The sequence below is a fragment of the Cryptotermes secundus genome, unplaced genomic scaffold (assembly GCF_002891405.2).
Source record: "Cryptotermes secundus unplaced genomic scaffold, Csec_1.0 scaffold114, whole genome shotgun sequence".
Classification (NCBI taxonomy): Eukaryota; Metazoa; Arthropoda; class Insecta; order Blattodea; family Kalotermitidae; genus Cryptotermes; species Cryptotermes secundus.
Genome location: NW_019729208.1, coordinates 331,294 through 345,339, shown reverse-complemented (window position 1 = coordinate 345,339; position 14,046 = coordinate 331,294). Strand labels below are relative to the sequence as shown.

The window sequence follows — 14,046 nt, the reverse complement described above, 5'->3', positions numbered from 1 at the left end:
TTGCCTAGCGGCCAGGATGCTAGGACTCGGCTAACATCGGCTCGCTTCGGCTTCGCTCGGCGCATCACGGCTGGCGGAAGGGGGGGGAGGGGCGTCATTCAGAGCTCAACATGTCACAATAATCTCACTGCGCAGCTTCCTGGTTTTCATTACAGAGAAGTGTTGCTTATTTTTCATAATTATGTCATATACAAAGCTAACAATCCTGTTTGGGTTCCCATCTTCTTTTAGTAAGTCAAGTTGACCTCTTCTTAAATTTTCCTGCGTCTTCACAAATAATTTTTTCAGTCGCCAGGCCGGATTTCAGCGGTTTTTAATACGAGATGATTTCGGTGCGTAGGCAAGTTCATAATTTGCGCAGTTTCTCGTACGAAATTCGTAGCAACCGAACAGTATACAGACCTTTGTTTTTTTATTGCTAGTGGGGTGGGACTAAGTCCCTTGTACTGCGGCAACTTCTGGCATATTGTACCAGCCCCAGATGATAGGTGAGGGTGATCGTGGAGCAATTGGTGGAATGAAAATTGGCAGTGGAAACCGAAGTACTCGGAGAAAACATGCCCTAGGGCCACTTTATCCACCACAAATCCCACTTTACCAGACACGGGATCGAACCAGGGCCGTCGCGGTGGGAAGCCAGCGGCTAACCGCTTGAGCTATGGCGCGGCCTAGACCTTTGTTAATTTCATCATAATTACAGCAACAAATAATTCAATAAAACGTCTCAACAAATGACAGAAGAAAACTTGAACATGCGTAAACTGATGCTGATTATAAAATCCATACAGATTTTTAAAATAATTATATGAATATGGGCCTAATATTTGGAAGTTAGCCTTCAAAATAAATACATTGTATTTACAAAATTAAACGAAAATCGAATAAATACTAATCGTCTTATCATTAAACGCTATATAATGTGAGCTGTTTAGAGCGTCATTAAATTAGCATGAATAAATAAATAAATAAATAAATACAGGGACCCTCTGCGATCTGAACCCACGTTATTCCGAACTGACAGTGCCGTACAGAGATCGACATTTCCAAAAATCACGAATTTAATCTAATAATTTCGCTTCCTTTCAGTAAACATGAATTCTCTTGAAACATGACATTATATGTTAATGAACCTGCCTCTGCGGGTGACGAAAGGTGTAACGCAGGTACCGCTTGACCAGAGCCCGGCGTGTAGTCGGACGTCAGATGCATAAATATACGTATATAATATCTTACCACTTTTGGTTATGTATAAAATGTACGCATAAATAATTGTACAAAAAGTCCAATTTTTATATTTGAAACCAAGCAATCCGTCTAATTCGTTAGCTCGAACACTCCAGCGCTTAATTATTTCCGAATATCGAGTTTTCACTTTATAAAATTTAAAATAATAACGAAAAACCCTCAAGCGATGTTTGAACGTGTTATTATTTTTGTTGTTTAATTTACGGCTATATAACGTTGAATGGTAGGGCAATTAGTAAATCTTGAATTATAAGGAATTTGGAAGGAAGGGCACATGACGTAATCGTCCTGGGATATGCCTAAAGAGTCTAAAGAAATCGTGTTATTCAGTGTAGAAACGTCGTAATATTTCCTGTCATGACGCCATTCATGGAGACTGGGACGAAAAACAAATGCCTGCTAAAGAGTTAAACGTTTTGTACATTGCGTTTAGATAAGGGGGATATCAGATATGTTTGAAAGATGCTCTGTAACGATTTGTCACAAATTAGCAACTGGGTACATCTCAGGAGATAATTATTGCCGTATTGTAGCTGGTATCGTGTTACAATATTATTCCCTTTCATTTCCTGTTTCCCCTGAGAGAGAAGAAAATGGCTGTGAATTAAACGGCAGGCTCAATAAATGCAATTCAAAAAAACAAAAACATAACTCAAATAATAAGTTTATATTTTTAAAAAATAGGAGTAACTAATGAAGTCTTGTTTCCCGTTTATGCTCGCTAATATAATTAGTGATCCTCGCGAAATGTCAGTTATTACTGCCTTAGTCTTAACTACCTCGTCCTGTACAGCAAACCAGTTCAGAAACCTGCAGCGCGGCCTCGGATTGGAAGGACAAAAAATGACGGATATGGCATGGGCAGGGTTAAGGATTTAATTGTTGCATGTCAGAGAAGACCTTAGGATATTGAAAGTTAAATATTGGGGATCATCTGTAATGTACAGAGATGCTTGGAGGCTGTTGGTGCAGGAGGCCAAGGCCCACAAAGTGCTGTAAAGCCAGTTGGTAAGGTACTGCCTTAGTCATTCTCATAAAAATACTGATACATTAAGAAGAATAAGACCTCTGGGAATGAATAAGCAGTTCCGTGCAGAGTTCGTTGCGTTCCTACTGTACGTTTTCACTAATAACAAGTGTTTGTGTTCCTAACACCATTTTTAAATAATATAACAACGAATTTAGCCCATACGGGACCCATCCCCAAATAACCGTACAGTTCGAAAAGTTCTATCCCCTGGCATAGAATGCCGTGTGGTCCGTTGAAATTCAACAGACGTTTCATATGCTATGCTTGGCACCTGTTTTCATGCTGGATTCTTCCTTGACTTATTCTTCGGCTGTGAAGATGGAGGCGACATGTTGATCCGAAACATCGGTTGACTTTCGGCTGACTACATTGCGTTATATGCAATAAGATAGAACTCATCATAACTACCTCTGTAAGAATCTTGAATCTTACAAACCATACATTCCTTTCCAAATCAGGATTTTATTGTGTAAGATTTGAGGTTTCACGGCGGTGACTATGAAGAAAGCAGTCTTCTGGGATGTGGCACCGTGTAGATGTAGTGTTAACCGACGTTCCTCCGAAACGTCAGTTAACACCACATCTACACGGTGCCACATCCCAGAAGACTGCTTTCTTCAGGATTGTATTGTTTGGAATGTTAACTTTGCTTCTTGAAATGTACGGGATAGGTGGTGTCCTTACAGAGATTAAAACCAGGTTCCTCCTAACGAAAGCGTTACTACCTGAGCCCACTTGCTGGATCATCGGTTCATTTTCACTCTTCTTTTGTTACAGGAAGCAGAGAGGATCAATCATTCTAGCACCTGTCCAGCCGCCACGCCGCCAAGCTCCCCTCTGGACTCTCCACCACCCCCAGCTCCCGTTCCTGCCGCCCCCATACCGGCACATTACATTTCGTCCCTAAGGGCCTCTTCCCGAAGAGGCGGTTTGAGTCCAGAGAAGGAAAGAGACCCACTAGCAAGACTGTTACGGTTCCTGCGGGCCTTCTATCGTGAATTGGCTGGCAGAGACCCAGCTCAACCGCCGCCCTGGGCACCACCTCTGCCCCCAGGAACGCTATGTCCCGCACACTTTCAGCCCTCGTTGCAACTAGCGCCACTAGGAAGTGCCGGACGACCAGAGAACGAACCACGAGATACTATTCGACTCGACCAGATACTGTCGGCAATAAGGGTAATCAGTCCTTAGACACAATTATTTAATCAAGCTAATCAGTTTCGCACTTGTGATAGGTCACAGTTACAACAGGAATATCTTGAACGTACTTCAGAAACGTTCGTTACAGAGCTGAGATCAAAAATTTGTTGGTTTCGTGTTTCGTGTTTGGTAGCCTAATTAGACCATTTTCCTCTAATGTTTTCCAGTCTAGTTTTTTGTTGTTGTTCATTACACATTTATTTGAACAGTGTTGTCTTTTGGAATGTGACACAGTGTAGTTCTATAGAAATTCAAGGTGAACTTTAGCGTGTTACATGACGTCTCGTCCCAAAACATGTAATTCTTAATATGAAGAAAGACTTGGCTCAGTAGTGTTTATTTGACACATCAAATACTGAATATACATACTGGTTCTTAAGGGCCGTTCCTGAGCGCCATGAGAGTTTGTAGGCGAAAAATGATCGTATAAAATAGAATATACACGTACATTTTCATACTTTTTAAAAATGATATTTATAACAAAATGTAATATTTCTGTTTTACGATAATTTTGTATTTTATAGAGTCGGGGTAGCTCAGTCAGTATAACTACGGACTGGATGGCCGTGATTCGATTTCCGGTAGGGCCAAGAGGATTTTTCTCTTCTACACAGCGACTAAATCAGCTCCGAGTCTCGACCAGCCTCCTAACCAATCGGTACCGGGGTGTAAAACAGCCCGGGCCTGATGCTCACCATTCACCTCCGTCTAGTGTCGAGATCAATAATTGTGGAGTCGCACCTCCACTCCCCCCATTCGTCTTCATGGCATGGTTCTTAATTAATTAAGCGCAGAGACAATTTTACCTTGTTTACCTTGTCTTTTGTATTTGTACACATTACATCACTTAAATAAAAATAGTTGTAATTTTAAGGGGCCCATACACGTACGAGTCTGGTTCGCGAGTCCGACTCTGCTCGGATTCCAATGAGCCAAATTCGTCCGTGTGTGGGTCGCAAAGTTGGGAGTCAGCTCATGCGTTTGTGGTGAAATTAATCCGAGTCAAGCTCGCCGAACCGGACTCGCGAGCCAGATTCGTACGTGTATGGGCCCCTTTAGTTTTCCGTTCCAACTGTAGTGCGACGTAAAAATAAAACGAATATCCGATTTGTAACGTGAGCACCAAATGGTCCAGAACCTCTGATGTAGATGAAAGAATGTGGTGTTAAGGGTTGCATTCGGGACGCGCCATAGCTCAGGCGGTTAGTCGCTGGCTTCCCACCGCGGCGGCCCGGGTTCGATCCCGGATCTGGTCAAGTGGGATTTGTGGTGGACAAAGTGGCGCTGGGGCAGGTTTTCTCCGAGTGCTTCGGTTTCCCCTGCCAATCTTCATTCCACCAATTGCTCCACAATCACCCTCACCTATCATCTGGGGCTGGTACAATAGGCCAGAAGTGGCCGCAGTACAAGTCCCACCCCACTAGCAATAAAAATATAATACGGGTTGCATCCTTTCACATTATGGCTGTTTTTTTATAAAACGTCCAATCTAAATCTTCTTGTCTGTTTACAGCCATACGGGCTTGTGTGTCAGTGTAATTTCCTTCGTGAAGATCCTGCGATTCAGGTTATGTCGTAAAGATTTCTGAAGTCCACTTTGTGAAGACAGCTCAGGGACATTACTGATATTGTCTTCCTTCCTATAAACATACTGCCACATTTCTCTACATTTCTCGCACTATTTCCTAAAGCCTTTTTTCTTGTTTAAGAACGTGATCCATGAGGCCGTGATTCTCTTTCAGTAAGCTACAGGAAAGAGTAATCGATAAGCAAGCGTACAAGTATGGCGATTTATATTCAAAGCCCCAGTTCTCTCCATTTATGTAATTCTTAACAGAGCCAAGAGATGTAACGATGTAAAATATCACGAAATTCATCAAATTTCATAGTTAGATGTTTATAGATGAGATATCCCTGTATTACTATTACATGTTCATAAAATAATATGTGTTGGAAGTGAACAAAAATATCCTCAATGTGAAGTATATATCAGGTACTCTGTGCTATGAGATACAGCGACCGGAGCGTGAAACTAACCATCCAGCTTACTCTACCGCCGAGTTAAGATTTTATGCAGTTTAACTGTCACTCCCCTTTGCTCAGTGATTAAGCCCAGACACAAGTTTACCTTTATTCCACCAAAATGTCTCATAGCTTACAACAGCTTAAAGGGGTTGTACCCCAGAAGAGAGGAATATTCTGGACTGAGTGTCAAGACGAACCTGCAACACTGTAGAGCATCGAACGGTAGAATGATTAATGAATGATGAATTGGAAAGAATTTTTAAGGACGTGATATTGTCCTAATATGGGGTACTATTCTGGAATATGTCTGGAGGAACTGAAGAAAACTACGAAAACCCGCAGATGAGGAAGTGGTCCGGCCGAGATTCGAAACGAGCAACTCCCGAATATCAAGTCTAGAACATTACCGGTATGCCAGCCCACTTGATTAAGCTGATTCATCTACAAGCAAACAAAATGTGCACTTCAAGGCCGCAAATTCAGAAGGTATATAAAACGTAAAAGTAAAATTGCTTGGTAATAAAGTTCCATGATTTTGTCGAGAAACTCTGTAATGTTTTATTGCCTTTTCGCTGTCGCTGGAAGTTTAACGTAGCTTCCTGTTGTAAAAAAAAAGGGGGGGGGGGAATTGCACCGTATAACAACGCAGCAGAATAATCACAAAACATAACAGTGAGAGGTGGCTAGCATTGTATATGTTATCAAGCTTCGTTAGTTCAAACATTGTCTCTAAATGGGAGTTCTGCCAGCTATCTTTGTTTTAGGGTACATGGTTTGTTCAGTGTCCCCAAAGTCAGCTTTCCGGAGAATCCTTACATTGAAAATTGTTTCAGCGAATGACACAGTGTAGTCCTGAGCGCCTTGGCATAGCTGTTATGCTGTAGACACATATTCGAGATGTTATCAGTTATATTCTCAACCCTGTCACCTAAGGTTTTCTTGAAGACTTCTATCTTCTGAGATATAACTCTGTGTAGTTCTTGAAATTGAGAGTTTTCGACCCTGAAGATGGAGGCGACGTATTCTTCCGAAATATCGGCTGACTTTCAGTAGACTACACGTCGTTATATCCCCGTTGTGGGAGCCTAAAATCCTATATAAGATTTATTGATTTTCTCAGATCTTCAGACTGTTAACAGGATAGTACGTTGATAGGCCATCACCGTTTCCTTCCAGATCCTTTCAGATTAATTTACCATCCTGTGTTTCGAAGCCTGAAAGCATCGTAAAACATCCGACAAAAAAGTCGCACACTTGTATCTTATTCTGAACATTTCAGACCCGAATCTCAGCCCTGAAAAGAAATAATATTTTTCCTCGTGTTCTCGAGGTAAATGAGAAGTGCTCTTGGTATGTAAGACTGAAGGAAGGAGATCTCGTTGAAGACTGGCCATGTTTTATTTGTTTGTGACTTGTTTAGCAGCTCTTTCAATAGCTCAGGCTATACATCGTCAAACTGTAGAACGAATGAAGAAATGGGAGCGTGGAAGGAAGCGGTCATGGCTTCTTTCAAGTTACTGGCCCAGAAATCACTGTAAGTGCTCTAAAAACCACGATAAGGCTCAATCAGAATGGTTGGTGCCCTGGCTGAGAATAGAACCAGGCACCACAGGTACAGAAGTCAGATATGTTACCACCTGAGCCAACGTTCTCGATGGCTTAAGTGTAGATTGGATATAGAAATTTGAGTCTTAAATATAGAATGTGAGGATGTGGATTGGATTCATCTGGCTCAGGATAGGGATAATCTTAAAGATATGCATCTGATCCTTGAAAGTTATTGCACTACAAGGAACGAAATGTAAACTATAGTCAGTCTGAAGTATTTTTGAATGTACGTCAACAACACGTAGTGATACTGATCGTCATATCAAAGCCAGAAATTTATTATATAGATTGCCGTATCGGAGATTTAGTTGAACGCACAGAACGTTTGTACAATAATGTTTCCTTCTCAAGATATGTCGTTTTCTCAGAGGTGTGTTGTCAGATTTTAACAACCACCCTGTGGTTTTTCATTGACGCATGTGGACGGACAGACAGTTAGATACAGAACGACATACATAACAATTCCTATATGTTTTTTTCCTTGAGCGTTGTGCAAAGACTGCCATATATACAGGTGGGTGCTACTATGGTAAAAAGCGGCCTCCGTAGTCTAGGGGTAACGTTCCCACCTCATGACTCAAGGTACGCGGGTTCAAACCCGGCGTGGAATTTTTAAGGGCGGAAAAATTCAGGGAACAAGTCCTCCGGGAGGGACCTTAAGCCGTGTGTCCCGTGTCGTAGATTTACGGTATGTAAAAGAACCTCATGTCTCTAGGAGACCTCTGAGCTAAATTACAGGCCCTTTCCCGCCCAAGTAGTCTCCAATGCTTCTGGTGGATGGGGGAAGCACGAAGGTACCGGGGGCCGACCTCGTTGGCTCTACGGGGGCTGATGGCACTCACCGTTACCGGTAGGGTATGGCGACAGTAGAAATTAAAAGGGGGACGCACAATGGACCAATAACTGGTCTAAGGGAATGGGGAAACCCACCCCCTCTCATAATACATACATACGTACTATGGTAAAATAAATTGAAACTTAAGGTTCCTATAACCACTGAAGACAGTGTCTCAAAAGACCTATTTCATGGTATACTACCGAGTTGGGTCTTCCCCTCTTGCTTCAGTTTTCAGTGTTCCAGAAGCCGCTGAATATGGTATGAAATGTGTCATGTATCATGACCCCCTTCGTATCGTTGCAGACGAATGAGGGGGCAATGCACGAAGCTCCACGTCGCGTCGTGGTGGAGGGTGGCCCCGGCAGTGGCAAGACAACCCTGGCTCTGAGACTGCTGCATTCATGGGCTACACAGGATGACTGGTTGGGTCCGTCCATACAGCTTGCTCTCTTCGTTCCACTCCGGGAATTGCGAGGCAGTACTTTGGCCCACTACCTAAGCAAGGAACTGCTCCCCAAAACGGCGCTCAGCGGTGGTACAAGTCCCTGGGGTGGAGGGGGTGGGGGGAGCTGTGGTGGGAGTGGAAATGGTTTCGCTCAAGTGTGGAAGTGCCTCGGTCTCCTAGAAGACAGGTTATTGTTTGTGTTGGACGGTTACGATGAAGCTGTGGCGCTTGGTGGACAAGAGTGTAAGGGTCAAGGCAGTACAGGAGCTGCAAGCGGGAGAGAAGCGTTGGGGGATGCTGTGGAGCTTCTTGAGGGCCGCATGTTCCCTGAGTGTCGCATCTTGATCACGTGTTCTCCTGGCTGGAGTTCAGAGCTGTTCCCGCTTGTTCAGCGTAGAGTGCTTCTTCAGGGACTGGACTGGGTGCATGTGGAGCATCTGGTGACTGCCTACTTCACCGGAAACAAGAAACCAGAGAGTGCTAACCGTTTTCTGGAGGTTGTGTACGCGAGTCAGCAAGTTCTCCGTCCTCTGGCATGTTGGCCTCTTGGTTGGCTTCTGCTTTGTGTTCTTTTTGAAGAGGAAGGTGGCCATTTGCCAACAGATATGCTGGATGTCCATCAGGCCCTATTTAAGTGCCTTATCCGCCGGAGTCTTGTCAGGAAGGGTGAAATTTTAATGTCCAGTGGAACATCTTCTGACTTACCAGGACACTGTAAAAAGTTGCTAGCCGAGTTTGGGAAGCTTGCACTTACGTGTATAAAAGAAGAAAGGTTTCTGTACACAGACTCAGAGATCCGAGCTCACTGTCGGGGTGGTGGGCTAGAGGTTACAGAACTCGGCTTTCTCACTCGTGGTCTCAACTTTGGTCGCAGTCATAACCAGAAGAAACGAGCCGAATATTACACGCCAGTGATCCGGACGTTTGCAGAGTTTCTTGCAGCCCATTACATTTCTTCCATTGTACATTACTCAAACATCCTGAGGAGAGAAGTAGAAGATCTTCCTGGAATGACTGGAGGAGGGACTGGATCTGTTCTGGACAACAATACAGTGTTAATATTGAGGCTCCTGATGGGCCTGCTAGGACGTAAGGGACATTTAGTGTTCAACCAATTGTGTCCGCTGGATTTTCCCACTCGGACGTTGTTCATGCTTCTTCAAGCGTCAGGGCCATCTGAAGCTAATGTAGCAGCAGTGTGCAGACTACTAGGGGCATCAAGTGGCAGTTGGGTGGGCATGGGTAATGGTACATCTGGATCGAGTTCCAAAGTTCCAGTTCCTCTAGTTCATACAGCACCACTCGAGCTTGAAGGTTGGTCACATGTTCTACAAAGTGAAGCATGTACTCTAGAGGCACTGGAACTAGTTTTCCAGTTTGATAAAGGTGCAGATTATGAAGAGCATTTGGATGCATTCTTCACATCATTATCTTCCAATGACAGTGTTCGTTTAGTTCGTATTTCTTCATTGTTGGGTCATGAGTTTACTGCCACCGAAGTGGATCGACTGGCTGGTTACGTGAAGACTACACTGTCGAAGTCTAGGCTCCACACATTTGAGCTGGTTATAACCTGTCTAGAAGACAGCGCACATGACAGGTACTGTATATGCATAGAATGATGCAGAATTGAAATAAGTAGATTATAAATAACAGTAGGTGGGTGGGCAATATTAGGATGGATCTTAGAGAACATATGAACATGACATGACAGTATAATGAGAGACAAAGTCATAATACAACTGTATATAAGAAATTTTTGAGAAAATTTGAAAATATGAGCACCAATCTGGGAATAACATTAACAAATACAAATGTTGAAGAGTTCTGTTTTCTGGGATATAACACTGCATAGTTTTTTGATAGCCAACCAACATTTTGGAAGAACATGTCACCTCTATCTTCAGAGTCAGAAACCAGCAAGCAGAGAATCTTGCTTGGATTATTCTTTGACCCTGAAAGTGAAGGTGACATGTTCCTCTGAAATGTCAGTTGATTTCAATGGGCTACACAGCATTATATCCCAGAAGATAGAACTAATTGTAACCATGGCGGTGAGGATCTCAAATCCTAAATAATATTGTCCGTGATGAACTAGAGGAGAATAAATTCTGGAAATACTTGCTATGTTCAGTGTAGAAACTATTATCATCCCAGTTTATTTCCAAAATTTTGAAAATCGGGATATACAAAACATAAATTTTGCCATTTGTTTTGTATGGGTGTGAAATATGTTTCTTACATTGAGGTAAAAACTCAGTGGTCTTAGTCAGCAAGCGAACTATACCGACTGAGCGACCGCTGTTTGTTTTCGAAGTTAGTGCCAACTTCAGCGGCTAGAGGGTGTCATGTGGTCAGCTCAAAAAATCCCCACAGTCATTGGTAAAGGTAAAGCTATCCTTGTAACAGGCCGTGGAGGCCCATAGGGTTGTGAGACATCAAAGATCCCACTTTTCTAGACAATCGGCACACAGATATCAGTGAGGTTGTCAGCCTTACACGCCAGAGGGCCACCCTTTACCCCCAGGAAGATTCCTGGAAAGTATGAAGGATGAAATGAGAGCAATTCAGGATATTACAAGCTGAAGAATTTGTCATAGTGTTAGGACAGTGAGGTCAAAGAGGCTGAGAAGGGCAATCATGTGGTTATTATGGCAGAGACTAGGAATGCACACAAAAGTTTGGTAAGAAACCCTCTTGTAAGAAGAGAAGGAAAATGTAAAATACTATTAAGACAAATATTGAGGCCGAGCCATAGCTCAAGCAGTTAGTCGCTGGCTTTCCACCGCGGCAGCCCAGGTTCAATCCCGGGTCTGGTCATGTGGGATTTGTGGTGGAGAAAGTGGCGCTGGGGCAGGTTTTCTCCGAGTACTTCGGTTTCCCCTGCCAATCTTCATTCCACCAATTGCTCCACAATCACCCTCACCTACCATCTGGGGCTGGTACAGTAGGCCAGAAGTGGCTGCAGTACAAGGGACTCAGTCCCACCCCATTAGCAATAAAAGAAAAGACAAATATTAGGCAGAGAAATTGTGAACATCAGAGGTAAAGATATAGTCATTAGTTATATCAAAATGTTTTTTCTTTACGTCAGTTAGAATTGTGCTTTGGCTATGTTTTGAAGGTTCCTCTTTGAAGCAGAGGGAGGCAGGACCATTCTGTTTACAAGTGATTCCAAGAATTTGCCCTCTAAAAATGTTTATGGGAACTATAAATTTCTGTTGGATCACAGCAAAAGCTCATACTCATGTCTAAGACGACCCATCAACCATTTATTGTAGTGACATTGTTACACTAATTACAGTGAATATGCCACTACGGTTAGTCTGAGGAATGGTTCATCTACTATTCACCAATCAAATTTGAATTTCTTTAAACTTGCTTGGTAGAATTCATCTTTGTGAAATCAAACCCAACATTAGTACTGATATGTTAGATGCCAGAGAGGATGTATGTCCAGTAACCTCAGGCATGTGATTAATTCCAACTGTAAGGGAAATTTCAGGTAATTTAACAGAATATAAATTTACTGTTTCACTGTAAATTTTCTCATTTCCTAAAATAATGCACTTCTAAGGCATAAAAATGAAGAATAAAAAAAGAAAATCAACCAGAATGCATCTTCATATTCCAGTAAATGAAGTCAAATGACATAGCAAATGGAAATGACTATTTCATGATGTGGACTTAAGTTCAAATTTCACACTGTATGGTAATGGACGGTTCTTCAGCTTCAGTCAAATACCACAGCAATTATGGTTAATATCCTTTAATTCTCACAGATTCAAATTCTTCTTTAAGTGAAAGAGTGTAACACGTGAATGAATATTTATGCAGATTTGCAAATGATTGTTAATGAGTGCTGGAAGTGAAATAAAATCCCTGAATACTGTACTTTAACTCCCACAGTAATATCAGCGCATATTCGATTTGAAATCATTATTAGGAGTTGTATCTTCTGGAATGTAATGCTATGTAGTCTGGCAGAAATTTTCTGATGTTTCAGAAAATGTACTGCCCTAATCTTTACATGCTCCTTTCTTTTGTTTCTGGCTGCTTGTTTGTCTCACTCTTCAATTCAGTTCAATTCAACTGTGAATACAGAGGCAGTATGTTCCTCCAAAACATGTATGAACTTCTACTAGACTACACAGTGAAGCTAGTACTCCTCATCTTTAGTACACTTTACCCAATCTTAAAAAACCTATTCAGAGTGAAATGCCATACTGTCTGATGAATCAGACTGAATCAGTGAGGTATTATAACAAATTGCCCTTGTGATGGTATTAGCTGAAAGAAATTTCTGTCACATTCATAGCAGTCACCTTGGTGTCTTGCATAGGTTTCAGCAGAGCCATGACAGTTAACTTATGAATTGCAGGTTCCAGTCACTAGTTGATGCGTTATGTGAAGGTCTGGAGCAGAATGCAAGTGCAAGCCTGAACAAACTGGTGTTAGACCTGAATCTCGGGACGTGCCAGGTGGTGCAGCTGTGTGTTGCTCTCGAGCAAACAGAACAAGTGACAGTTCTTCATCTACCGCATTTGGGCTGTGGCAGAGATGGTCTCCGAGCCATTGCGCGGCTTATCAGGGCCCGACCTCTTGTTGCACTGAACTTGTCTGGTAGCTGGGGCATGCGGCGTGAAGATCCGCCGTCCTCCAGCGGTGTTAGCGTTGGTTCGTAAAGAAAATTAGATTTTGTAGTTGTTTTCCCATATTCCTCCTTAGAAAGGATATTTTGTCTGACTTCATGTACATTTAACATAATGTGTGTGTTAACCCCCCTTGAGCCTCTAACTTACTCCCATCGCAAGCCCCAGACACAGACTTTTAATAGACTCAGTCTGGGGAAGTAGGTCTGGTGAGGAAGGCTATCATCCGAGTTGGTCTGGAGTGACCAATCCAGATCTGTCTGGGAATATTATAAATACATGTAACTCCTATAAGAATAAAATTTTTGGTGGTATGACTGATTGCAGTGTAGTTTTCAAGGTCTGCAACAGTGGCCTGGTGTCACGATGTAAGGATATTCTGTGCACATTGTTTATTGAGTGAAGTTGCTGAGCCAGTAACAAGGATTTGTTTTAGTAATCCAGACTGAAGGGAAACTCCCTTAGTCTTACAATAACTCTTTTACCTGAAGACAATTATAGAGCTAACTTATGAACAGTCATAGCCTTAATCTTATTTAAATATAAAGGTGAAATATCCAGGAGACTTCTATACATCATGATGGATACTTTCACTTTTATTTTGTTACAGTATTGTATAGAAATATAATTTTTTGCTAGCTTCTGTTTTCTGTTTCTTACAGCAAACCTAATAAATAACATGCAAAAACAGTATGAATTTAGTGACTGTTCTTGCCAATATGTTGTGACCACAGCTGTTAAAGCACTGTACAAGAGTTTCCGAATGTGTCTGGATCCTCATTTGCAGTCATTTTCTTTAGTTCCATGAGTAAGCTTTATGTTTCTCAATTGGAGTCTTATACCTGATATGTATGTATTGGCCGTCTTGTAGTGCACTCAATCTCACATGTCACTTCACTACATGTTTTGGCATCACTTTGCCATCCTCTTATACCTGCTTTACAGTTTTAGTCACTATATATTGTGATATTGGCAAGGAAGGGTACTGTATCCCACGTGAATA

At 42.2% G+C, this 14,046-nt stretch overlaps 1 protein-coding gene across 6 annotated transcripts in view; it reads left to right on the top strand.

Annotated features, from left to right (window-relative positions):
• LOC111865358 overlaps positions 1 to 14,046 on the top strand; it is a 525,090-nt gene that overhangs the window by 494,146 nt on the left and 16,898 nt on the right. For all 6 annotated transcript variants that reach the window (XM_023853308.2, XM_033751788.1, XM_033751789.1 and 3 more), the window contains 3 exons: positions 3,053 to 3,451; positions 8,250 to 9,991; positions 12,773 to 13,068. In XM_023853308.2, coding sequence (XP_023709076.1) covers positions 3,053 to 3,451; positions 8,250 to 9,991; positions 12,773 to 13,068 — 2,437 coding nt within the window. The remainder of the gene's footprint in view (positions 1 to 3,052; positions 3,452 to 8,249; positions 9,992 to 12,772; positions 13,069 to 14,046) is intronic.